The sequence below is a fragment of the Chelonia mydas genome, chromosome 9 (assembly GCF_015237465.2).
Source record: "Chelonia mydas isolate rCheMyd1 chromosome 9, rCheMyd1.pri.v2, whole genome shotgun sequence".
NCBI classification, from domain to species: Eukaryota; Metazoa; Chordata; order Testudines; family Cheloniidae; genus Chelonia; species Chelonia mydas.
The window spans coordinates 53,711,414-53,738,781 of NC_057855.1; the positions used below are offsets into that span (position 1 = coordinate 53,711,414).

Below are 27,368 nucleotides of genomic sequence, written 5' to 3' on the forward strand. Positions count from 1 at the left end.
ATAAAAGGAGGACTTGTGGCACCTTAGAGACTAACAAATTTATTTGAGCATAAGCTTTTGTGAGCTACAGCTCCCTTCATCGGATGCCTGTAGCTCACGAAAGCTTATGCTCAAATAAATTTGTTAGTCTCTAAGGTGCCACAAGTCCTCCTTTTTCTTTTTATACCACCATAAGTTAAAACCTAGAAGTGCTTTTATTGGAATAAATTTGATACCTTGGCTCCATTCAGGAGCCAGCCAGTCCATCTCCTAAACTTCAAACACAGTGCCTAAAAGACTGTGAAGGCATTGGTAAAACAAATAAAGCATTTCTCTCTGCATTATGTAGGGTTGTAGACTCTAGTCTGTGACACCCTGTATGCATGGAACCTCTTATGTGTCAAAGAACCTCTCTCAATTCAGGTCTTTTAAACATTCACTTCCTCTGTGGAGCCTTTGAGCCACCTGAAATGATAATATCATTAAAAACGTGTATAACATCCTTACTTCACCTTGGTGGTATGCATCTATATTATTGTCTGTCATTTAAGCTGCAAGATCCTTGGGGTAGGAACTGGTAGTGTTTGGTTATACAGTGCCCAGCACATCCCTAGGTAAACATGAAGTTATTTTTTTTCCCCTCTGGTAGGGATGAAGTACGAGCACCAATTCCACAAAAGCAGGAAATTTTGGTAGAGCCAGAGCCCTTGTTTGGAGGTAAGATTTGTTTGTGTTTTTGTTTATGTGGCTTCCAACCTGGGTGAGTGACAAAAGAAAAATCATAACTGACTGAGGGGTTGTCTGCACATGCCTACAGTGGTGCAGCTGCACCACTCTAGGTACTCCACCTGCTCAAGAGGGAGTGGCTATGTTGATGCGAGAAGCTCTCCCCCCGCCCGCAGTCAGCGCAGCGCTGTCTATACCAGGAGTTCAGTCAGTATAAATGCATTTCTCAGAGGGTGTGGATAAGTCTGGAGTGTAGACCAAGCCTGAGAAATGTAATCCTGTCACTGCTTCTTGCTGCTCTTCTCTACAATAACTCTATAGCCGTTAGGAGTGATTGCACACCTTTGAAATACCTCTATGCAGTGGAAGTACGGTTTCTCAAAGGATGACATAGGTAATAAATCATGCACCACGGGCAGTGAAGTTTGCATTTATGTGCCATTTATAATGGGTGCTGCCTCATAAGTTATGCTAAAATACTCCCGTTTACTGGCTGAGTACAGTGGTCCAGGAACAGGACTGGAGCATAACTTCTCCCATATTAGAGATGTCAAAGTGATGGGATTGAAGGGCAGAGTGATTGGTGAGAAGGGAAGAGAACTGGTGAAGATCAAGAGGACTAGAGCTACAAAGGAGATAGGAGGATTAGAACTGAAGTCAGAAGTATATGAAGGGTAAAGACAAATATTAATGAAATGTAAAGAAAAATATTTGATTATTTTAGTTCTGCTTTGTATTGAATTTCTTGAGTGATCTGAACCTACCTATCTGCAGAAGAAATATTTTTGGGGTGAGGCTTAGAAAGTAGAAGTTTCTGAGAAAGGGGGTGGTTCCTGGGCGTTCTACAGGCAATATGCAATGGGCATTGCTGTGTAAGCACCAAGGCTTGAGTAATTGTTACACTTGGCACAGTGCAAAGTAAGGATACCGTGTTGAATTCGTTTTAGATGGTAATAGTAGCTTTTCCCATTTGTTACTGCTATTGGTAGTTAATCTCATTTTTCCTCCTTTGGAGAATAAACTGAAGTTTTGACATGCACCTTGTAGTTTTTATTTACTGTTTGCTTTAAAGTATAAGATTGCTTTATCATCTTTTGCTTTTTGAAGTGTTGTCTTTTTTCCCTTTTTAAAGTGACGGGCTAATGAGAAGATCATTTTTCCTATTAGTTAAAATATTGATCTTCTGAGAAGAGATGGCTATTTATGATGATCCCTGGAACCCAATAAAGGTTCAGGGCTCCATTGTGCTAGGCACTGTACAGATATGTAAGAAAGGACAGTCTTTGCCCTACAGAACTCGGTCTAGGTATAAGGATATTGGATTTGAATGTTGTCTGGTTGTTTTTTGCATGGAACTCTCTTGAGAATGGGATACTTAAATAATTGTCTGAAACAGAAGATAACTGCAATCCATAGCCAACTATTAAATTACATTCCAAAGAAACACAAAAATATAGGACAATGTTTTCAGACTTGCGCGCCTAATCTCAGGTTCCTAAAGCCACACATAAATACCTAACTACAGACAGCTGATTTTCACAAATGCTGAGCACTTGTAGCACCTATTGATTTGTTGTGAGATTTATGGGTGCTTAGTATTTAACTCCGAAGTTCACATTGAAGCACCCAAGTCTGAAAATTTGTGATTATAATGTACAAAGCAGATCACTTGGGGTCAAAAATATGGTACCTTTTTTCATAGTTATTAGAGATGGAAATTACTCCTGGGGGAATTGTGCGCTACTGCGTGTGTGCAGAATTCATGTCCCCCCGCAGATTTCTTTGCTTCCCCGCAGAAAATGACGGGGAAGCAAAGGGAAGCCACAAGAGCGGTCATGCACCCCTCCCCAGCGGTGCGGGCACATCGTTTCGGGCGCCCGGAGCAGCCGGCAGAGAGGTAAATCACTGTGGAGGAGACATCCCAGCCAGTGGCTCCTACCCTGCGCCGGTCTTAGCTGCTAGTCCTGGCTGGGGGGGGCGGGGGAGGACAATGGGACCTTCTCTTTCCTTGCCTAGAGTGGCCTGGTCCAGATCAGACCCACCCCCAGAAACCTCCCGGGCTCTAGGGAGCTCTGCACTTCCCCAGGCCCCCCCGCTTCCTGTCCCCATGGCTCCTCAGCCACAGGGGGAGGGGGTCACTGTATGAGGAACTGCTCGTCCCCCCTCTGCCCAACCCCCTGTGCATCCAGACCTCCACCAAGCCCTTCCCCCCTGCATCCAGTCCCCACTCCTGCACCCAGACCACCTTCCACACCTGACTCCCCACCCCACCATGCCTTTTCCCCCCCTTCATCCAGAGCCCTCTGGACCCTCACCAAGACCTCCCCCTGCACTCAGACCAACCCTCACTGGGGCCCCCTACACTTGAGCCCCACCTCCCTTACACCTGGACCACCCCAAGAAGCCCTCGCATCTAGACCTCCACTGAGCCCCAGCCAGCTGCGCCTGGACCTCCACCTCATCAAGCCCCCCACCCCGAGCACCTGCCCCCCCCGCCTCCATCCCCCCCACATCCAGACCCCCCTGCGCCCCAGTTACCTTCACCAGGACCTCTTCCCCCCCACACCTGGAACCCCCCAATGAGCCCCTGAGCATTCAAATTGCCCCACACAGAACCTTCTCACCGAACATCTGGATCCCCCCACACTAAGCATCTCCATTCTTGGATCCTGTTGGGCTGAGCCTGCTTGCCCCACACCTAGTTTGGGGGCTAGAGCTGGGTGTGCGAGACTCTGTCCCTCTTGCTTACTGTCTTGGTACACCGTTCTGGGACAGGCCTGGCCCTCGTGCTGTGTCAAGGTCAGGTGCAGCCTCACCGCCGAGTTCTTGTCCTGGGGTGGGGGAGGGCTGCAGGGTGATCTCGCACCTCCATGCTGCCAGTGGCCTGTGCTCCCCACTGCCATGCTGGAACCTTCATGTATGTATGTTTGTTTATTGACAAATAAAATATGCAGAATTTTGCAGAATTTTAATTTTTTGGTGCAGAATTCCCTCAGGAGTAGGCAATGCCCATTAGTTCAACCAGTCAGTCTCCCTGCAAATGGATTTTTTAAAAACAGGCTTTAAGTTTAATTTGTATGGTGGCCTCTTTCCATTTACTTTGGGTGTTTGAACATCTCCTGTAACTGAATTACTTGGAAAATACTGTCTTAATTGTTAAAAATGACCATTCCTAGGCAGACAAAAATTTGAAATAAATCGCTCTATGGTGTCTTGTCTTATGGTCCCATCAGGAGTACTTTGGAGCAGCAGCTATAGATAGTAATGCCAGGTGACTTCAGCCCAGCCCTTTATCCTGGTATTAGAGGTCTGTGTGAGTGAATTGCCCAGACAGAGAATTGGAACAGTATCTCTGCCCCTCCTTTTGTGCCCAGAGGCAACTGCATAGAGCTCCTTGAGAGGGATTTACTTGGGGATAGGGTAATAGCAAGATTCCTCCTTTTGAATCCAGGTATTGCCCACCCCACCCAACAGCCAAGAAGATGATGTGGGTGAGAGGCCTGACAGAACTAAATTGGAGAACCCTGGGAGTAGCTGCCTTCCTAGAGGGTTTTCCATTATTACTCCTACAGGACATATAGTTATTTTCTAAAGGGGGTCCCTATCTTATGTTTTGGGTTCAGTGTGATAAGAATTATTTCATTAACTACTACATTGGGCAGCATGGCAGAAAAGCAATCAGCATGGGTATGTACAAGCATATCAGAAATGGGAGGCCCAGCATTTTACTTGCTTTCATCAGCAACCTGGATTTGCTTTGAGGAAAGACTTGCTCTTGTGGGGATATCCTAAAGTAAAATGTGGTGATACTTGTGTCTGTTGTTCTGGTTACCCCCCACCCTGCCCCAGTGACCTTACTCCTCCTTATATTAATGCTTTGGGTCTTCAGTCTTTTGCATCACAAATTTGTGGTAAGCCATCATTCAAAAGTAATTCTTTGACAATCTAGCTTTGAAATTACATATGAGATATCTTTTTATTTTTTTAAAGCTCCTAAACGACGCAGACCTGCCCGTTCAATATTTGATGGTTTTCGGGATTTTCAAACAGAAACCAGTAAGTATCTGTAGTTCGTTATGGTAGGGTTTCTAGTTTGTGGTGTGGAATGAACAGAGTTATCTGCTATTGGCCATGATCATTGGCTGCAGTCATCAAACAATTTTTAATTTTAAATGTGTTTGGAATTTCCAATGAAGTAGGCAATATTCTATTCTAAAACTACTTTATTAATCTTTAATTGTAGTGGTGCCATTACTACTTTTATAATTAAAGGTATGTCTATTTATTAACTGCAGCTGTCTCCCCACGGATACTAGTGTCACAGTGAGGACTGCTTTTATAATCATGCAATCTTAAATAGTTGTGAGGTGATTATGATGAAAATTCCAAGTCATGGAAATATGAATCTTGGTAGATACTATTGGACCTTGTTGTGACCCTGATACATACCTCCAATCTTATAAAACAAAAAAAATCTGTGTGTTCTGTGGTAGTACTGGACATATGAGTAAAGTACTTGCCATACCAGAATGGACTTTGATAACCCAATCTAATTCTTCAAAAGCATTTTTTTCCTTTGGTGGTGGGGGGTGGAATGGTGGGGAAAGAACTCAAGAATCCTAGGGGAATTAAAGCTCTCATTCACTAATCTGGTCTTTTGTGTGGCCACTGTTGCTGTGCCCGCACTCTTATTAGTCTTCAGATTAGTCCTGGGTTTTACTTGGCAGCACACAAAGTTCTCCGTGAATTTGTTTAGCCATTTACCATTACATCCATCCACCCACCCATGTGCAAAATCTCCAAATGACAAAAGTAATAGAGAAACTCTTCTAAATCATAAAATTTCAAAAAATGACTCCTTTGGCAGCTGTGACAAATGCAGCCTTAATAACTTTTATTGTTGTTAATCATTTGCATTACAGTAGTGCCTAAGAGCCCTAGTCATGGACCAGGACCCCTTTGTGCAAGGCACTGTACAAACACTGAGCAAAAAGCTGACAATCTTCTATTGGCATTTTTCAAAGGGTCCCAGTCAGACTCTTTAGTAATAATGTATTTAAAGGTAGTGTCATTGGCTTCTCTGTTAATAACCTATACCCTACACATTTTTTGACTCCAACGCATAGTCTCAGACAGTGTGCTTCATATTATTTGAACAAAAGATATATAAACTGAGGAGTCTATGTTAAAGTTTAGTAATGTACTGGGAAGTGATAGATTAAACAATACAGTGGAATTTAGGGTTCCATTACTCTAATTACTCTGTTTCCACAAAGGAAGATGTTCCAAAATGTTTTTTGACACATCCTTACAATAATCCAAAGTGGAATGGCCCATGCTGGTGCATAAAAAGTGGACTCTACAGCTCCATGATCACCAACATGGGTCAGCTAGGTGGAACGCAACCTTTTGTCTGTTACTATGGTGTGTGTTACTAGAAGTGATTAATATTGCAGGCAATGTTTAATTCTTTCATATCCCTATACTAAATGTCTGAGAATCTGGAAGCATTCCACCATGTCAACAGTAGCTCTTGAAGAAGGATATATGATCCAGTTACACATTCTCTCTCCTCTAACTTAATAAAATTCAATAAAAATACATGAATACACCAAAAGCTTTTTTCACCTAAATGAAAGCTGGAAACATAATAGTTAAAGTCTGACACTAATCTGGCCTTTAATGTTTGCAGACATGTTTCCAGAGGTGGCAAAATAGTGATATTTACAGGTACAGGAGGCTTCTATACTCTGGTCCACTGTCCACTTGCTTATGTCTAGTGGAGAGTTGGCTGACCACATTGCCCTGGCTCCCCATTTCCAGCTGCTAAACTGCATAAAATACTTTGTGAATTTGCTTTTTTAGGTAAGCAATTGCTGTAATTCCCCCAGAGATTTCATGTGATCACAGATGGGCATGCAAGGTGGCCTCCATGGTCATGAATGGGAGAGGTGGTATCCACAGGACACTGTTTTTCAAAGTGTGGTGTAGACTATAGAAAGAGTTTGAGAACCTCTGACCTATAAGAGGTTGCAGTAACTAAGTCTGTCAGTGAAAGGATTTAATGTTAAATGTCAGGTTTCAGAGTAGCAGCCGTGTTAGTCTGTATCCGCAAAAAGAAAAGGAGGACTTGTGGCACCTTAGAGACTAACAAATTTATTTGAGCATAAGCTTTCATGAGCTACAGCTCACTTCATCGGATGCATTCAGTGGAAAATACAGTGGGGAGATTTATATACACAGAGAACATGAAACAATGGGTGTTACCATACACACTGTAATGAGAGTGATCAGGTAAGGTGAGCTATTACCAGCAGGAAGGCGGGGGGGGGGGGGGGGGGGGGGGGGGGGGGGGGGGGGGGGGAAGAAACCTTTTGTAGTGATAATCAAGGTGGGCCATTTCCAGCAGTTGACAAGAACGTCTGAGGAACAGCAGGGGCAGGGGAGGAATAAACATGAGGAAATAGTTTTACTTTGTGTAATTGACCCATCCACTCCCAGTCTTTATTCAAGCCTAAGTTAATTGTATCCTGTTTGCAAATTAATTCCAATTCAGCAGTCTCTTGTTGGAGTCTGTTTTTGAAGTTTTTTTGTTGAAGAATTGCCACTTTTAGGTCTGTAGTCGAGTGACCAGAGAGATTGAAGTGTTCTCCGACTGGTTTTTGAATGTTATAATTCTTGACATTTGATTTGTGTCCATTTATTCTTTTACGTAGAGACTGTCCAGTTTGGCCAATGTACATGGCAGAGGGGCATTACTGGCACATGATGGCATATATCACATTGGTAGATGTGCAGGTGAACGAGCCTCTGATAGGGTGGCTGATGTGATTAGGCCCTATGATGGTGTCCCCCTGAATAGATATGTGGACACAGTTGGCAACGGGCTTTGTTGCAAGGATAGGTTCCTGGGTTAGTTGTTCTGTTGTGTGGTGAGTGGTTGCTGGTGAGTATTTGCTTCAGGCTGGGGGGCTGTCTGTAAGCAAGGACTGGCCTGTCTCCCAAGATCTGTGAGAGTGATGGGTCGTCCTTCAGGATAGGTTATAGATCCTTGATGATGCATTGGAGAGGTTTTAGTTGGGGTCTGAAGGTGACGGCTAGTGTCGTTCTGTTATTTTCTTTGTTGGGCCTGTCCTGTAGTAGGTAACTTCTGGGTACTCTTCTGGCTCTGTCAATCTGTTTCTTCACTTCAGCAGGTGGGTATTGTAGTTGTAAGAATGCTTGATAGAGATCTTGTAGGTGTTTGTCTCTGTCTGAGTAGTTGGAGCAAATGCAGTTGTATCGTAGAGCTTGGCTCTACGATAAATGTGAGTTTCAAAGAATATTCTATTTATGTGAAGAAATATCTGATTCTGTCTAAGGGGTCATTTGATGTCTGTGAAGGTGAGGGAACCGGTGAAAGATCAAACCAGAAATATTTTTGGATGTAGGTCAATATTTGAAAAACAGGAGCCTAAAGTTAGACTACTAAATCCATATCTGGGAACCGGAATAAGTTGCCTGATTTTTCACAAGCAGATCCCACTAATGTGTACATTTTACAAATCAAAATATATTTAAATCAATGAGAGTTGAGTGTTCAGCACTTCAGAAAATCAGAGCACTTAGTTGCCTTGTTATGTATTTAGAATCCTCACTTTAGGATCCTGTCTTCAAAAAAAACTTGGCCTGTGGACTTCGTAACCTTTTAAAATGATTTCAACCAGGTGAATTTGTATGCAGGGAATGGGGATGAAGGCACTGTAATGCACTGTTTTGAGTATTTTGTCTAATTCAACTCCTGTTCCTCCCGGGGCTGTATAGTTCGGCAGGAGCAGGAGCTGCGGAATGGAGGTGCAATAGATAAGAAACTCACTACCCTTGCAGACCTCTTCAGGCCTCCCATCGATCTGATGCACAAAGGCAGCTTTGAAACGGTAGGTTTCTGTCTTTCAGTAAGACTACCTATGTATTAATTGGGCATAGCTTGTAAGCCCTACATCAGCATGCATGTCCAAATTGATTTATAACATGATCATACAATAAATTACAAGAAAACAGTCTGCTTCTAAATATTGGCAGCTAGCACTTGCATGTGGTAGTAATTTTATGAGTTGTATAGGACTGATCTTAGCAAGTAGTAACTGATTTCTAAAAAGGGTGGGCTTGTTATCCACTGTTCTCTTCCCTGGCCCACACTCTTTTCTTTTTTTTAAATGTGAAGTTGCGCAGATGCTACTGGTGAAAGATTTCAGTGCATGAGTGAAGCTGAGCAAGATGGAAGAATCCTAGTTGTTTAAATTCAGGAAAGATGCTGTGGCTAAAGGTTTTCTTTATAGGTGCTCTGGGTACCGGATGTCTGTGCAGAATCATGATCTTTCTGCGCAGAAGCGTGGTGGTGACGGAAATAGTATTCCACAGATCAAGTATCATCATCATCAATATTGTCCTCGCTCTTCCCTCTCTGAGGAATTCCAGAGCATTGTAATTGCCTGGTTCTCCTGTCTCACAGATCAATATTTCATCACCAGTGTTCCTCAGTGCTCTTCTCTTCTCCCTGGATGCACTGAACCCTTGAGAGGGGATGAGGTAGCACAAGGACAGGTATCTAACTGCTTCCAAGTCTACACCTCCACTCACTTGTGACCTCTGCCTCTTTGTTCAGTTTTACAAGTGTGACTGCATCTGGCATCTCACCCTGATGTCCCAACAACTCAATTGTAATGTGGGAAAGACTAGATGGTAAGCTTATTGGGGCAGGCACCATCTCTTTTGTTCTGTTTGTACAGCTGATCCATGACTAGGGATCCTAGAGGAATTTATTTTTTCCCCCATCCCCAAATCACTCTCCTGTCCATCAGTTAACCACTATCCTCGCTTCCATGTTCTTTGTCATCTTTGCTCTTTTATGTTACTCCTAAGCCTGGAACAGCCTCCTTCCTTTTGTATACCTGATAACCACACAGTTTTCTAGACCTTCCTCAAAACTCACTTCTAGCTAACTACAACTCGGGCAAAACTAGCTAACCCCCCCTCCATGTACCTGACTACATGATACATTTATGAAATTGAGTAAACCTAATGTGACAGTTCTAATGGTCATAAGCTAAAGTTTTTGCCTCCAGAAATATCTAAGAACAAATGTTTCGTACTGCTTACGCCCTCAGATCTTGGTATTATTTAAATAAATATTTAGATCATTTGTTCTTGTATTAGATGCTAAATTCCTCAGGGGTGGGGCCATAGCTTAGTGTGACATTTACACAAAAGATAGCAGGAGTGGCAGTATCCACTCTAGTTAAGGTTATGTGGGCATTTCTATTCAATCCCTTATTTTCAATCATTCAGATTTTTGTAGCTCATCTCTTTGGGCTGAAATTTTCCAGTTTTCATCTGCAACTTAAGTTAACTTACGCACTTCTTAATGTTTTTTGAGGTTTTCTGTCATGACCAGTTCTCATTTTTTAAATACATATAGAGAGAGGGAGGGAAAAAAAGCTTTTCCGACTATTTTAAAAAAAAATACAATTTAAAAAATTGCAACTTTTTGCACCAGCCATTCCCCCACCTCTGGTTTAAACTGTTATGGATAGAAAATTCAATTTTGGCATTGAAAGTAGCTTTTGTTGAGAAAAAATGCCTTTGAATGTTCCAGTGAGTATTGATGTGTCTTTGATCAAGTTATGACCCATTTTTCATGTGATCAGTACACTTTACGTAGGGTTTATTGCTATCTGCATGTGGTTTACTTGGCTGTATTGTGAGGGTGTACATAGGTTGAGGCAAGGATTCTGTAAGAGACCTGATTTAGTCCTGTAGGCCAATGGTGCTCAACCAGTGGTATGCATACTTCTGGGGATACGCAGAGGTCTTCCAGGGGGTACATCAACTCATCTAGATTTCTGCTTAGTTTTACTACAGCCTACATAAAAAGCACTAGTGAAGTCAGTGCAAACGAAAATTTCATACAATGACTTGTTTATACTGCTCTGTATACTATACACTGAAATGTAAGTATAATATGTATATTCCAGTAGGTTTATTTTATAATTATATAAAAATGAGATGGTAAACAATTTTTCAGTAATAGTGTGCTGTGACACTTTTTTGTATTTTTCTCTGCTTTTATAAGGAAGTTGTTTTTAAGTGAGGTGAAACTTGAGGTATGCAAGACAAATCAGACTCCTGAAAAGGGGTACAGTAGTCTAGAAAGGTTGAGAACCATTGTTGCAGACCTTTTAAAGTAATAGCGGGAGCTGCTGTACACGAACACCTAAAGGTTTGCAGGTGAGGGCTCTCTGCAACTCCTCACGTTTGTGGAAAAGGGCTCCTCAGTAAACAGGACGGGGGATTCATTCTTGCAGATCTCAAGAGGTCCATGGCTCAGAACATACTACTAACAACAATATGTTACAGTCTTAAACAGCTTGAAACCACCCCCACCTTTCTTTTTAAATAACTAGGAAATCCCACACACACCACAAGCCTGTGTTGAAAGCATTAAGATTGCATGTTTAAGCAGTGAAGTGTCTCTGAAACTGTAGAAAGTGTGTGTTGTGTTTGAGAAATAGTATGTGAGCAAGTAATAGTCTGTAATTGCATGCCTTATGCACAAGGAGGCAGAATTTGAGATTATTCATACATTCTCATTGGCATTTCCTGACTCTACCATATTCATCCTTGCAACTAATCTTTTTCCTTAATGTAGACTTCTGCATGGAACAAACAATTAAAATGGAGTTGAGCCCATGCACTAAACCACTGCGACACTAAATATTGTCTTTGTACATGGATCCAATTAGGGTAATGAAATAGAGGAGAGGTGAAATGAGGCACTTCATGATAGGAGTTACTGTAGAGTACTTGAAGGCAAGGGAAATATGCATGAAGAGTGGGAGGCGATTCAGGGACAGATCAAGGGGTTGGGACTAATAAGAGGAAGGCTTAGTCATGGTTAAAAGGAGCGTTGAGTTCTTGCTGAATAGCTCTTGAGAGGATCATAAGTGAACACTTGGTTTCATCCTACTCCCAAAAGAACGCTTTTGTATGTCACAAGCCTTTTGTATGTTACTACGCCCACAAGCATTGTAGGTGTAATTAGCAGTATCTGCTCATGATACACATGAAGCTGGCATAGCTAGGAATCTGGTTGTCAGGATTCAGTGCATTCTTAGATGTGTGTAAGCAACTAGCCATGTGGCACCTGGTTCTGAACTTTTAATGAGTAAACGTTTATTTTGAACCTTAAAAGTGTGCCGCTTCTTTGAAAAGCCTAATAAAAATTATGTTGTAGAGCTCAATGTTGTCTTTGTGTCCATATCAAATACTGTTAGTTTTTCAGGTTAAAAAGATGTCTTCCCAACTATCAGTCTTGCTCTAAGTCAAGTTTGGGTTTGTTTATCCTCACATATAATAAAGGTTCTGATGTCCTTTAATCTTGTTCAATCCCATGAGTCAGTGAATTTGTATTTGTGTAACTTAATTAGTAAAATATTTATGAATTTCTGTTTCTAACAACAACAAATACAGAGCTATAGAGCTGTTTGGTATAAATGGAACACCAAATATGACCAGCTGTTTGGATCAACCAGTTCAGACTCCTCCTGTTTCACTCTGCCACATACAAACAAGAGAACTCTGAGAAGATGCTGTCTTTTTAAATGTGCAACTTTTCTTCTTGGTCACATTCTCTCATACATTGGACAGGCAGTATGGTCCAGTAGATGGGGCACCAGACAGGGATCAGGGGACTGGGGATTCTATTTCTGGCTCTACCACTGACCTGTTGTGACCTTGGACAAGTCTGTGCCTCTTTCCTTTCCCTTTTGTGTCTAAACTGCGAACTCTTTGAAACAGACAGTCTGTATTTGTATAGCACTTGGCACAATAGGGTTCCAATAAATAAATAAACTTGATACTAGTTCTAGTTAGTTCAATAATAAAAAAGGAGTCATTCAGAAATATTCATCACATTATTAAAGTAAATAGTGACTGCTATTGAACTAGGTCCAAGTTTTGTAGAAAATTCAGGTACTGCAAGTCATTTCTGGGAGTCCAGTGCTTGTCTAATGCTGTAAACTCAATTTTTTATTATAAATAAAGGTAATTGCAAGAGTCTACTACTTGAAAGGACACAGTATGAAATCTGATCAGTTTTAAAAATGAGTTTAAGTAATTCTGGCATTACACCTGCCCTGAAGCACTCCCCGTCTCCCTCCCTTTTCTCTCCCCTGCCCCTCCAACCCCCCGCCCTCCCAATCAATCTCTGTAGACTTATTTTTGTAAATACATAGTATGGGTTTTTCTTGTTCACAAACTTTAAAGGGGAAAGTGACTATATTTGGGTGGGAGGGGAGTGAAACTGATTATACAAAACGCTGGCAAATACACACAAAAGTAGAAAAATTAGACTTTTTCACACTTTGAGTCTTTTTTTAATAGTAATTTAGCTATATGTAACGAGTAGGCGAGAAACTGTGCAGACAGAATAGACTTCTTAGTCAGTGTCCCTGTAATCCAGCAGAGTTGGGTGTCAGAGCACAGGACTGGGACTAGGACTCTTGGGTCTAAATATACATTCTGATATGGATTTTCCCCTGAGCCTTGGGCAAGTCATAATTCCAAAAATAGACACCAAATCTGTATTTCGGTACTTAAATAAAAGGCTTGTCTCCTTTGGAGCTGGTGAGCATATTGAAAAATCAGGCCACTTACTTAGATTCGCCTTCTGTTAAATAGGTGCCCAAGGAGTGTTGTGAGGATTAACTAATGAATGAGAAGCACTTTAAAGATAAGTACTGAAGTGCTCATTATGTGAATATGCAAGAGTACTGGCATATCCTACGTGCACCTAATTTCTGAATGATGTCCTTTTCAAGTGAATGGAAAATCAGGCCACAATTGGTCTGTCATCTGGCCAGGCAGAAATCTTTATTACCTAGGTGTTTAATGTGAGGTCCTGTGTACAGTAAGTAAACTTGAACCAGCTTTCCTTAACATATACAGGCCCTACTGAATTACCAGTTAAATGAAGTATTAGCATTGAATGGTAATACTGAGGTTTTAAATTTACAATTCATTGACATGAGTGGGTAGACAAGACAAGAAACTTCATTCTAAAAGTTAAAGCTTAGGTTCTGAAGAAAACAGTAAAATCTGGTGAAATACCCTAAACCTTTGAATTTGCTCTTTTCCCCCCTTGTGAGTAATGCAGTTAGTGCCAAACTCATGTAAGTAAATCTTTATTTTTTTTTTTTATTTTTTTATTTTTTTTTTAAGGAAAGTTCATCACTATTTCCAATCTATCCTGGAGATATGAGCATTCCTGCTTTTGATAAAGCCCTCTTTTTTTCAACAGGTTTGACAATTCAGCGATCAGAATTACATTCTTGATCAAACTCCTACCATTAACTTGCAACCAACCAATCAGACAATGCCAGCTTTGTGACTCAAACCAGTAAGATCTCTTCCTGCGACTTCAAACCCTCCCATCTCTTTTCCCCCCCTCACCCTCCCTCCACTTGCAGTCTGAATGAGCATCAGAAAATGACTCCTGATTTGGCAGTCACACCAAAATTAAGTTTAACAACATAAAATCTAGAAAAAATGAAGAGTGGAAAAAGGGGGCTGTTGTATAAATACAAGTCCCCAGTCAGTAGCTTTAGCCTATTTACACAGAAAAAGGGTCCACAGGCTTTCCTTTTGAGTAACCAGGTCTTTCCTCTGCTATCAGATGTGACTCACTTCACTCTGTTTTCTCTGAACAAATGGTTAATTCAGATTTTTTTCCATTTCAGTCTTTTGCTTCTCAAGTTGCTTCCTTTCCCTATCCTTCTGGGCTTGGCTTGTTGATCTGTTAACCAAAGTGTGATTTTTTTATTTTATTTTATTTTTTAATACATTTAGCCAACTTGAACTGCAGTTAAGCAGGTCTTCTAGCCCTGCCCTTTGTTTGTCAGGTGTTTGAGGATGACTTTTGCTAGTCCTGATCATCCTCCCTACTCTAAAGGGGTTTTGGTGAAGCCTGGTGCACATATCAACCCATCGTTGCTGACATTGTTCTGTCTAGCCTTTTGTTTTTAAATAATGTATTATTTCTGTCTGCTTGAAGGCCAAAGAGTGTGGTCAGATGCAGAATAAATGGCTCATGATTAACATCCAGAATGTGCAGGACTTTGCATGCCAGTGTCTTAACCGTGACGTCTGGAGCAACGAGGCTGTGAAGAACATTATCCGGGAGCATTTCATTTTTTGGCAGGTGAGAGGCTAATAGAGATACGTTGAAGAAAGGAATTGATGGGAGTGAGACAACAAAAACAAGCCTCTTGTAATTTATAAACAAAACAAAACCCAGTGCTCTCTAAGAACTGCCAAGAAAGATGGAACTGTGGATTTAATCTCAGATTACCGAAATGAGTGTATATTAAAACAGTTTTAAAAGCCATGTGTTCAAAACTAGCCTTTTTGGGTCTATGACCTTTCTACGCTAATAAAATCCACAAACTAATGTTTGGAAGAGTTAATGGGAATTGTGTACTTACAAACTGTAGAGTATATGGTAAAATAAAGACACATTTTGTTCAGTTTTGAGGCATTAACTTTTTTCAAATGTGGTGGTCTGTAGGTGTACCATGACAGTGAGGAAGGACAGAGATACATACAGTTTTATAAACTGGCAGATTTCCCTTATGTCTCCATTCTGGACCCGAGGACAGGTAAGAGAAAGGACAATATATATGATCTTCAGACAGACTGCTGATTGTAATCTGGAATATTTAGTTCTGCTTGTTTTTGGCAGTGCTAGTTAATATGGGTTAAAACATGTAAATTACTTTGTAACATTCTAAAGGTCTGTACACAAACAGCAGCATTCTTTGAGAGGTACTGAAGCCGTTAGAGATTATGTGGACTAAAAATCTAACAAAAGAACTAAATGAATAAAAATTCAAGTTCTGCACAAATTTTGCGTAGTGACACTTGATTTCAGTTTAGGTTGCTAACTTTATCTATCCATTTGGAAAACAAAATTGATAACACTTCATGGCCAAATCATGAACTGGCTTTGAAATGCCCTTTAAAGGGCTAATTTAAACCATGTTATAAACAAATATTTCTTTACTTGTGGTATTAAAAACACCTTAGGCTGTTAAAAGTGAAATAATTTTAAAAATCTGTTCACTCACTAGTGGTGCTCTTTGTTTACTATTTTCATTTCTCTCTGCTTGAGTGATGCAAATCTGAAGTCAGTTACTTACTTTTAGGGTCTTAGTCTTCAAACTGACCTGAAGAAGAGCTCTGTATTGCTCAAAAGCTTGCCAATTTCACCAACAGAAGTTGGTCCAATAAAAAATACTCTCACCCACCTTGTCTCTTTAATATACTGGGACCAACACTGCTACAACAACACTGCAAATCACAAGTTAATGTCATAGTAGCATGTTAGTCACTACCAGGAGGCTCAGAAATTATTATTTTAGTCACATCTTAATTTTCAAATATCAGTGCAATATTTTGTTTGTTTGCTTTTGCCTTTGACCTTTTTTTTGGAATGCTAGACAAAATGAATCTACTGGTTTTTTGGGCTTTTTAAGGTCCCCAAGGAATCTTCTGATTCTCTTCCCTTCCCTCCAAACCACTACTGGTCCTCAATTTCTTCATACTGAATTATTGGTTTCTGTAATGAATGCTGACCTGAGATTTCTTACTGCTTGATAACAATAAAAGAATCTGCATTACCGAAACTGGGGCTCAGATAATGCTCTTGACTTTTATGTACGAAGGTTATACATATAACTAAGGTTATAAGAGTAACTTCTCTCTAGTGCTCCTTCCAAAGGGACTGAATTGCAGTTTACTTAGGAGTCTTTTTATTCCCGGTGGGCCACAGCCCTTTGAGAATTCCAAACCTTGCTATTCTGTTTAGAACTAGTCACTTAGTATGTGGCTATAGGAAAACCAGGTTCTGATATCTACTCCCTTCCCTTCACTGGCGTTTTCATTGCAAGCTTAAGAAAGACCTTGCAGTTGTATTAGGATTTTTCCATTTAACCTTCTGTTGTATAGAGTTAAGCCTTAGTTTTGTTTGCTTCTCCAGCCTTGTAATCTTCCCCATTTTTTTTAAGGTAGAAGACAAATAAATGTATATTGTAGTGAGTTACATTTATGGAAAGAGAGCTTGCAGATTGGGATGTCAGATCCATCTAGGCAAAAGATTGAGTTATGCACATTGAAGAAATCTTAGCTGTGAATTTATTTTCTCAAAACTTGAATTTTAACATTCCATTCACTGTGTGTGGTATGCATACATTCTTGCATACAGGAAAGAAGCCATTACTTCTGTTGTGATGAGCACTTTAAATGGAGACCGGCTTATACCTCTAGCTTGGTAGGGCCAGGAATGAGGCTCTTTAGAAGGTGTGAAAGCTTGGAGAAAAGGAAACTGCTGACCTTTAGTATAAAACGGTGTAGGGTCCTCCATAAATCCACCTTTGCCTCTTCACCACCTCATCAGTTTTGCAGACCAAAATTGGACCTTTATAAAAACTAATAAGCATTATGTGCTTTAAGATAAATTTGTTTTATGCTCCTCGTGGCTAAGCAAAAATCTCTTGAGGGTCCCCCTCAGTGAAATGCAGTCCAATGTTCCTATGTGTTTCATAGGCCAGAAATTAGTGGAGTGGCACCAACTGGATGTAACTTCTTTCTTGGACCAAGTGACTGGTTTCCTGGGTGAGCATGGGCAACTGGATGGACATTCTACCAGCCCTCCCCAAAAATGTTCCCGCTCTGTAAGTATAAGGCTTTGTGGGTAGGGGGAGGGAAAGAGGAAAACTCAGCACATTGGGTCTGGTCCAGTAGAACCTCTCACCCCTCTGCATGGGAAATACAAATAGACTTGTGTGAACTAGCAAGTGAGTAAAAACACAAAACATGCAGATAATGCATCAGAGAAAGTACTTTCTCTCCTTTTTGATCAGCAGTTTTGTTTTATTTGATGCTACATAATCTATAGTATTTGTTACAAATGTAATAGCCATAGTAATGTGAGCTTTCACTACAGCACTTTGCTGTTAAAATTGCTAGGTAGAAATGAGAGGTTTGGTGGATATGAATTCTGAGGTGTAAATATTAGAAAGGGTGCACTATAATTTAAATGTTGTTTATTTGATTGATAGTATGGGGGTGGGGAAAATGTTTGTTCTTCTCTGTAGTTGGGTTTTCAACCATCTGTGGTATCCATAACCTCTCAACCCCACACCTCCAAATAAAATAAGAACTAAGTGGTAGGGTTGGTGTCTTGGAAGGACGGACTGAAAATAAAGGTGAGAGGAAAGTACAGGTACTTGGCACTAGTGCTTGTTCTCCCACCACCTGGTTCACTTGTACAGTTTTCTAGAATACAATAATCCTAAAAGGAAGCTTTTTAAAAATACTCATTGTGATTTTAATGTCATGCAAAATGACTTTCAGCAAGCTAATACAAATTTCAGTACTGGAATTAATCCATGAAAAGTGTAGAATGCATAATTTCCAGTTTAGATTATTTAATCTCAATAGAATTGCCTCTTTCAAAATGATGATGCTTCTGTCATTCTTTACACAATTGTTTTTCCTGCTAATTGTACCCCAGACCAGGATTCTTACAGTTTCCAGAGTTTTTTGTGAGCAACTAAACTAAAACCCAAGCACCTTGCTGTAACTTGTGCAGTAGTTTTGTTTGTGTCTTTTGAGTGATTCTTCAATATAAACTAAGCCGGGATGAAATTTGCAAAAAACAAATTGAAGGGGTTGCAAGCAGAGGATAGAACCAAACTACTGAGTGATCTGGAAAGACTAGGTTGGCAACTAAAGAAAACTTGGGATTAGAACGGTCAACTTCTGTGCCCTGAGAGAGGGAGAGATTCATCCAGCAGCTGCACAGATCACATTAAAAGAGTGGTCCCCACACTGGGGCACAGCCCCTTAAGGGGGTGCAGAGGAATGTTCATGGGAGGGGGCACTACCCACCCTCTCTGCCCCCTGGCTGCAGCCCTGCGCCCAACTGCAGACCCTCCCCAGGCCACCCGCCACTGACTGCTGGCCCAGCTGCAGCTCTGGTCCCATCCTCAGCCCCCTTACCTCCGCACCTTCCCCTCTCCCAGGAGCCCTGGCCATGGCTCCCGACTGTCCCTCCTAGGAGGTGGGAGGCAGCAGAGATAAGGGAGGGTGTTACATGAAAAGTTTGGGATCACCACATTAAAGGGAGCTTATTACAACTTGCCTCTTTATTATAGACCTTTTAGTACTTTTCCAGGCAGACAAATACTGTAGCTGCAATATGGAAATCAAGACTGGACAGTTGGAAGAGTGCAGGTGATCCAACATGTTATGAAGGTTTGGGAATGATTGGAATAGACAGTACTCCATGATCAGCATTGCTTCAGAGAATATAGTGGAGTGGGGGAGGGGGAGATGTCAATTGTGGATAATTTACGTATTCCTCAAAAAGGAGAAATACAGGCTTTAAAATTGTAGAATAGCTGGCTGCCACACCATTTAATCATTACACACCTATCAGATGTCACCTGAGAATCCTTTGTTAAAGTCCTCTAATTCCTGTTAAAATATTTTGCTTATTTGTTGTTTTTTGGGATTTTTTTTCGTTTCTGTGTTATGGCTACATCAAACAGGAGAGCCTCATTGATGCTAGTGAGGATAGCCAGATGGAAGCTGCCATCAGGGCCTCCCTGCAGGAGACGCATTTTGATTCCTCCCAGGTCAAACAGGACAGCCGATCAGATGAGGAGTCTGAATCTGAGCTTTTCTCTGGAAGTGAGGAATTTATTTCTGTTTGTGGCTCCGATGATGATGATGAGTCCGAGAATCCTGCCAAGTCTAGGAAGTCTCCACACAAGGACTTGGGGTGTAGGAAAGAGGAGAGCCGGAGGCCTCCGCCTGACCCCCCCACAAGGACTGATCCTGTAACAACATCAAACCATCGAGTAGTGTCCTGTATTGATGCTGGGATACTGGAGGAATCGGCTGACAAGCCTGAAAGTGCAGTGGAGGGATTGGATGCGAATGGTGAGCTTTTCCCCTTTAAACGTAACTTAAATTTTTTTTAAAAAGCTTTGCAACAGCCTTTTTATATTATCAAGCATGCTTAAGTCCTAATTTTAAGAACACCTTTTTAGTCTTTATCCTTAAAGTTTGCCGTTTGGACACGTCCCTCTACTTTCAGCAGCGTGAAATGACGTCACAAACGCCAAGAACCTGTTAATCACTGAACTGTAATCTGAGTTTCTATTGGTCTGAGGGCCCATCTATATTAGAGAAATTGGCATTTGTGTAATGTAGATGTGCGTAGTGAGGCTCGCACAAGTGAGGTACGCTGCACAAATGTAAGTCCATTTTGCACTTATGCAGCATATCTGCACTGGTGTGGTTGTATCGGTGCACGTTTTCCTAGTGTAGATGGACCTCAAAAGTTCTACACCCCCACACCCACACCCTGGCTTTCTCTGCTGGTAGGCAGTAGGACTACAGCAGTTTTCCACAAGACAGTGCAGCAATGTTCAAGTAGAGAGTGCACTAAAGAGAGGGGAATGGCATCGGTTTGGCATGCAAATAGCTATGATGTCAGCAGAGGCCTGCACCTTAAATTCCCTTTGCTGTGGTTTCCCTGTGAAGATGAGGGGGAGTAGCGGTATCAGTCACTGGTTTTAACTTAAAAAAAAAATAATGAAAACAGGGATTTTGATTAAAAAATACATGTAACAGAAGTTCATCTTCATGGACCAAGCTTTGCTGTTCACCTTTAAGACTTTTGTGTGTGTTAATTTCCACTCACTAATCCTCTTCTCCCTTAGAGTGAAGTACACCATCTAAATGTACAAAAGAGCTCAATTCAGATGCCCTGTTGTTAACCTGTAGCAATTTACTTTACACTAGGACCAAAGGCACAGCTGATGCTAAGGTATCCAGATGGAAAGAGGGAACAAATTTCACTGCCTGAACAAGCTAAACTTCTGGTAAGTGAAGCTAATTGGAGATCCTTGTTTGAATGGAAGAGAGCTGAAACTAGAAAATACTTTTTTCTGATGTCACTATGAAATTAGACTTAACCAAATATGAAAGTGGTTGGTATACATATGGAGGGGCTTGTGCTGTCAGGCTATGAGGCTTCTTTCTTGCTGTATAACTATCTTTCCCACATTACTCCTGAGGGCATTCTGCTCCAGAAAATTAAAAATTCTTTGCCAAAAAAATTATGCGCATAATATTTTAAAATTCTGCAAATTTTATTTGTCAAATAAATGAGGAGGCTCCAGCATGGAATTGGGGAGCACAGGGCACTGGCTGCACAGAGGTGGGAGATCACTGTGCAGCCTCCCCCCTGTCACTGACTCAGCAGTGAGGCTGCACCCAACCCTGACGCAGCATAAAGACCGGGCCTGCCCCAGAAACACCCTTGGGTCCTGTACCACTGCTTCAGGTTCACCAGGTTTGGGAAGGCAGGCTCAGCAAGGCAGGATCCAAGTATGGAGAGGCTTAATGTGGGGGGATCCAGGTGTGGGTTGAAAGGGTTCTGTGTGGGGGCAATCTGAGTGCGGGCAACTCAGAGGGGGATCTGGGTACAGGGGGATCTGGATGCACAAGGGCTTGTTGGGGGGGTTCCGGGTGCAACGGTAATGGGACTCTGCAGGGATGTCCAGGTGAAGGTGGTTGGGGCTCGGTGGGGGTGGGGGTCTGGGTGTGTGTGTGGGGGTAGAGCTCAGTGGGGGGTCCAAATGCAGCTAGCTAGGGCTTGGTGAGGTGGGGATATAGGTGTGGCTGGCTTGTCTAGGTGGTCCAGGTGCAGGGGAATGGGCTCATTGGGGGGGTGTTTCTGGGTGGCGGGGGTGAGGTTTGGTGGGAGGGTCTGCATATGAGGGCAACTGGATGCACGGGGGTTGGGGGAGCAGCTCCCTGTACAGGGATCCCTGCAGCTGAGGAGCGATGGGTGTAGGAAGCAAGGGCGGGGAAGGAGTTTGCAGAGCTTCCTTCAGCTGTGGGATAAATCTGGGGGTGGGTCTGACCTGGCCCCAGATGCTATGCAAGAGAAGAGGAAGTCCCATCATCCCCAGCCCAGCCAGGACTAGCAGTTGAGCCCGGCGCAGGGTAGAAGCCACCAGCCAGGTCTTCCACAGTCCCGCCTCTTGCCCCACAGTGATTTACCTCTGCCGGCTGCCCTAGGCCTCTTGAAACATACTCCTGAGGAGGGTCACAGGACCACTCTTGTGGCTTCTGTCAAAGTCAGATTCAGGACTCACATAATTTGTCAGACCACTCTGTTTATTAGCAAAGCGCTTTATTAATGCACCCAGATGTGAGCCCCTCTCTGAGGCTCAAGATAACTTATTTATACAGCTAAGCCAAAGTCAATTTAACATAAGAGACAAAAGAAAGCAGAAACTGACAAATATACATACATATCTTATTTGCATACTAACGTTTACCCATCTCCTAGCTCAGTAGGAGCTCTAAGTTAATTAGTTTGAGGACCCATTGTCTCACACTCCTTAATATTTCTCTTCCTGACAACTATATTTCAACAAAGCCCTCAAGTAGCATTTCTTTAATGAATTATAATTTCAATATAATTCATTCTACTTTCACAATCCCTCCTTTTGGTCAAGCTACGCAATGACCAACAATGACTGGGTTCCACATATCAATCATTCTTTATCTCTTTGTTCATCAGTGATATTTAAAATCATCAAATTAGCACTCTGGTTTGGGGCAGCTATCTGTGTAGCATGCCTGACACAATTTTGGATACAACAGGAAAGTAACTGAAAACATACAAAAATTATTAGGATTCCAAACAGGAGAGTTAGGGCTCCCTGAAACAACCAGTTTCCTATGCCAGAGAAATTGAAAAGGTTACTTAGCCACTTCCATAAAGAACTTGGCTCTTCGTGGGGAAGATATCCGATTTGTTCTAAGTGGCTAGCACGATCTATTACCTCATTGGTGTTGTCTGGTATATACACACAGCAGTCTTTTCCAATGAGAGCACAAGTCCCTCCTTTTGCTGCCAGCACTATGTCCAATGCCTGACGGTTTTGGAGGGCCATCTGTCGGACTGCCCCTGTTTCTTTGGCCAGGGCTCTTAAACTTTCTCCGGTTTCATTTGCCATTATTTCAACTACTGCTTGTAACCTTAGGAGCCTTTTTGCATGATGTATTACTCCCCCTAATGGTATTAAGGAACCGCCAGTGGCCTCTTGCCAGGTTAAGGGGCTTATGTTATTTACATACTATTGGGCATCTGTTAAGTCCTTTCTTTTTTGCCTGAAATTGCGGAGGCGTTCTCGAGGGAAGGTTCCTAGCACTTGGAATTGTGGGAAGAGTCGGGCGGGATAACAGATTCCTGACCAATTAGCTGGTAGTATAGTATAAGCTCTGGTCCCACACACCCAGTGATGGCCTATTAAGGCCAGGAAGGGTCGGTTGCACCCATTTGTCATATAGGTGTTTGCAAAGGAGGAGTAGTATCCCCCAAAGGGTACAGGGTAATTCTCCTTACAAGGAATGGTGTTATTTGCATGACATTGAAAGATTGTATTGTTTTCACTAAGGTTACTGTAGGGGAACATGAGTGATTTCTCTGTTTGATCCCAGGTTGAGAAAAAAATTCATATCTCTGTACCCGGCCCGCCACTTTTTAGTTTTGTTTGAATAATCCCATACACCATTGGCCACAACGGCTTTTCCCCAGATCCAGCCCTGTCCCATTACACACCCAACACCAGTGACCTTTTCCCTCCACCACACTTATCCATTTAGATGCATTTATTCCCACCGCTTCCCAAGTGTCATTGCTGTTCCATATTTTGTTAAACGGACAAGCCCTCCAGTCAGGTCTGGGGACTTGAGTGGGATAGCCAGGACAGGAACACCAGTTTGAGAGTGGGCTGGGATGTGGCTGCAGACCCAGCAATTAGAAATATTAAGGGTCTGAGCTATCCACACCTGCTGCTGGATAAAAGAATTGTCATTGTGGTCTCCCCAGACCGTAAGATACCAGCAGCCAAGGAACAGGCAGAGGCGCATGTTGGAGGCAAGGCTCTTCTGGTTCTGACAACCTCAGCTGAGGGAACCGCAGTCACGGTTTTATGCCCACCAGGCAGTAGGCACTAGGCTCGCTACTGCTTTTTTTTTTTGTTTGTTTGGTTTTTTTTTTTGTTCGTCGTCTGCTTGTGGCAACCCTTACGAGAGCGTAGATTGTAAGGTATTGCAGACTGTTCCTCTACGTCGTCTTCTGGAGTCAAAATTGACTCTGCGTTGTCCTGAGGTGGTGATTGGTTCTCTGGGGATGGTGCCTTCTTACACTGTGAAGCATGTATCCATGCTGCAATGCCAGATAGTTTAACAGCCGTCTGTGTAGTAAGCAGTACCTGATGAGGACCCTTCCACCAGGGCTCCAAGGCGTGCTTTCGATGATGGCGCCATACGTAGACCCAATCACCTGGCTCGAGGTTGTGGCAAGCATTGGAGGTGGGTTCCGTGGGCCATAACAATTTCAAAGGGACTTAATTTATGCCTTTGGGATGGAGTGGATCTCATGTCCATAATGGCTACTGGCCAGCTTAATCCTGTAGAGTCACGAATTTTAGCAAGCTTATTCTTAAGTACACAATTTTGTCTTTCAACTGCACTTGCACTCTGTGGGTGGTAGGGACAGTACAACAGGTGTTTGATATGCAATATACGGTCCAGGTGTTGAACAAGTTGTCCAGTAATACGTGTACCCTGATCACTGGACAGAATAGCAGGAATTCCCTTGGCAGGCATAATATGATTTAACAAACATTTGGCAACAGACAGTGAGTCAGCCTTGCAACAAGGAAAGGCTTCAATCCAACCGGAGAATAAACATACCATAACCAATATAAATTCATACTGTTGACACTTAGGCATTTGTGCAAGAATGGTGCTTGAGGCAGGCCCCGGAACCCCATGGCCACTTTTACCATGGTTTACCAATATTATGGCTTTGGCAAATGGTACAGGCTGCACAGTGGCGGGCTGCAAAAGAGCTAAAATGGGGGGGCCCACCATCCTGTCTTTGTTACAGCAGAGACCATCCCCTCCTTTACGACATGCGAAACACCGTGTAGCAGGGCGGCCAGAGATGGGTAGAGTGAAAAGAGGGCTACAAAGGTGCCAGTAGGCGAGCGCCAAAAGGAATCGGGATGTAGAGAGCAACCCTGGGCAACCCAGGATTCTCTCTCGGTTTCTGGGGCAGAGTCTTGGAGCAGGCTGAGGTCAGTGAGGGACCAAGAGGGTAAGAGGAGAGCGGAGAACAAGGGAATCAGACATTTCGACTAGGCACGCTGCAGCAGCCACAGCACGCAGGCAGGGGGGGTAAGCCTTGGGCAACAGGGTCTAAAGTGGCAGAGAAATAAGCCACTGGGCGGTTCTTTTCTCCGTGCATCTGAGTGAGAACTCCAAGTGCACACCCAGGTTGTTAGTGGCGGAAAAGGGTAAAAGGCTTAGAATAGTCAGGCAGCCCTAAGGCAGGGGCAGAAGCCAAACCCTGGTTGAGGGAAACAAAGGCAGAATTGGCCTCAGGGGGCCACGGCATGGGGTCAGGCACAGAGAATCAAGTGAGTTCCTGGAGAGGTTTTTCAAGGGAGGTATATTGGGGAATCCATTGTCTGCAAAATCCAGCCATGCCTAAAAACTTCCAGACCTGGCGTAGGGAGCGGGGTCGGGGAAAGCTAAGGATAGCTTGGACGCGGGTGGGAGAAAGTGCACAGGAACCCTGGGAGAGGAGAAAGCCAAGGTATGTGACAGAAGCTTGACAGAGTTGTAGTTTAGAGCGAGAAGCTTTGTGACCCTTATTTGCTAGGGCAGTAAGGAGCACTAAAGAGTCAGTTTCAGAGGCAGACAATGAAGGGGAACAGAGGAGTAGATCATCTACATATTGGACTAGTGTGGACCTGGATGGGAAAACAAGGTCAGCAAGATCTCGGGCTAATGCTTGGGGAAAAATATGACGGGCTTTCAGTATACCCCTGGGGCAGTGTGGTCCATGTGTACTGTTGCCCCTTGTAAGAAAGGGCAAACAGGAACTGGGAGTCAGGGTGAACCAGGACAGAAAAGAAAGCAGAGCACAAATCAACAACAGTAAAATGAGTTGCATCTGGTGGGATAGAAGCCAGAATCTTTGAGAGAGGCAAGTTTTGATTCTGTCCACCTGTGATTTGCCTCTTCCCACCACTGCATGAAACAATCAACCTCTCCTTTCGCCAATTTAGTTTTAAGTTGGCCGAGTTTGTCTTTTAAGACATCTTCTCAGTCTTTGTCCCAAGATCCTAACAGTGGCCACTGAATTTTGGGATTCTCCTGGGTTAGCCTTTTGCATTCCCATACACATCTTCCCCGCCCCCGAGGTCAGCCTTTTGAAGCCATCCCCCACCCATGTCATGAGGTTTTCTGTTCATTAAAACACAACAATGCTAACAACAAGACAAACACCACAGACAAACAACACAAAACATAGATCCATGGTATTCTGAGTTATTCTTCCGCTGGCGCCAGCTTGCTTGTAGAGTCTAAAAACAAAAGAAACAATTTCCACCCCCCTGGTGGGGACAGATTATTGCTTAATAATAATACCACTTTCTTTTACAAATTTCCTTGCTAATTGCAGGAAAAACAGAAGAATTACCTCCAGGCCGTACTTATTTTTGTTCTATAGTCAGGCTGTTCTATAGTCAGGCTAGTGAATTACCCCACTCACTGATCATTTATGAAATTCATGAGGTGGAGTACCTCAGTTTCCCCTCTTGTGCAACAGACCATGTTTGCACTAGTTTCTCTGCTGTACCAAGCTATAAGTTTATTCTCAGGTAATAGCTGAGACACAGCTTCAGATTTTAGCACTATACACACACACACACACACAAAATTCTCTTTTGCCTAACATCCCTTGCACTGTGATTACTCTTTTACACAGCTGTACCCCGATTACACTTCCATCTTGTACAACTAGACACAACCAGGAGCAGCCAAGTTAAGTTCCAATAGAAACCCCTTACATCCTTTAGTGATTTTGATTACATTACCCAATAGTCAAACAATTTTGATCAGATTCTCTCTCTGCCTGCAGCAGTCCCTTATAGACCATTTCTGTGGGAAAAGAGCCCATTTTCCCTCAGAATAGCTGTAAAGGCTTCTGGGGACAGAAGCGTAGTCGTGGTAGTAGCCACTCTATTTGTCCCCCTTAGCCTAGACCATTTTTCCAGAAATTTACAGGAGTCCGGACTCTTCCGAAAATACATAAACTGAGCCGGCATTCCTTTAGGGAACTGTCCCGACTTAGACATCTGGTTACCCATACAGGAGGACTTTACACACCAATCACACAAGAAGGAAAGTCAGGTTCGTCAGAGCGATGCCCGGTGCAACAAACAAAAGGAGCCCACAGGCTACTGCCTCAATCGCCCTTGCTTTCACACCAAGGGTTTTACCCAAGGCGCGGTGCGGCTGCGATTGTGCAGATTTCACTCACTCAGACCATGGGGACAGGAGCCCTTTGATCAGCCGATCCCCGGACAGAGACAGCGCCCAGACGCAAACACACCACAGGGAGGACGGATAGACACAGAGACAAGACAGTCCTCAGTCCGGACAAAACACAGAAATAATTACCC

General features: G+C 42.8%; 1 protein-coding gene across 1 annotated transcript in view; it reads left to right on the forward strand.

Moving 5' to 3' along the window:
* UBXN7 (UBX domain protein 7) overlaps positions 1–27,368 on the forward strand; it is a 50,488-nt gene that overhangs the window by 306 nt on the left and 22,814 nt on the right. The window contains exons 2-9 of the mRNA XM_037908188.1: positions 629–696; positions 4,696–4,761; positions 8,509–8,621; positions 14,795–14,941; positions 15,308–15,398; positions 17,344–17,471; positions 19,353–19,746; positions 20,614–20,693. Of these exons, the coding sequence (XP_037764116.1) occupies positions 629–696; positions 4,696–4,761; positions 8,509–8,621; positions 14,795–14,941; positions 15,308–15,398; positions 17,344–17,471; positions 19,353–19,746; positions 20,614–20,693 (1,087 nt within the window). The remainder of the gene's footprint in view (positions 1–628; positions 697–4,695; positions 4,762–8,508; positions 8,622–14,794; positions 14,942–15,307; positions 15,399–17,343; positions 17,472–19,352; positions 19,747–20,613; positions 20,694–27,368) is intronic.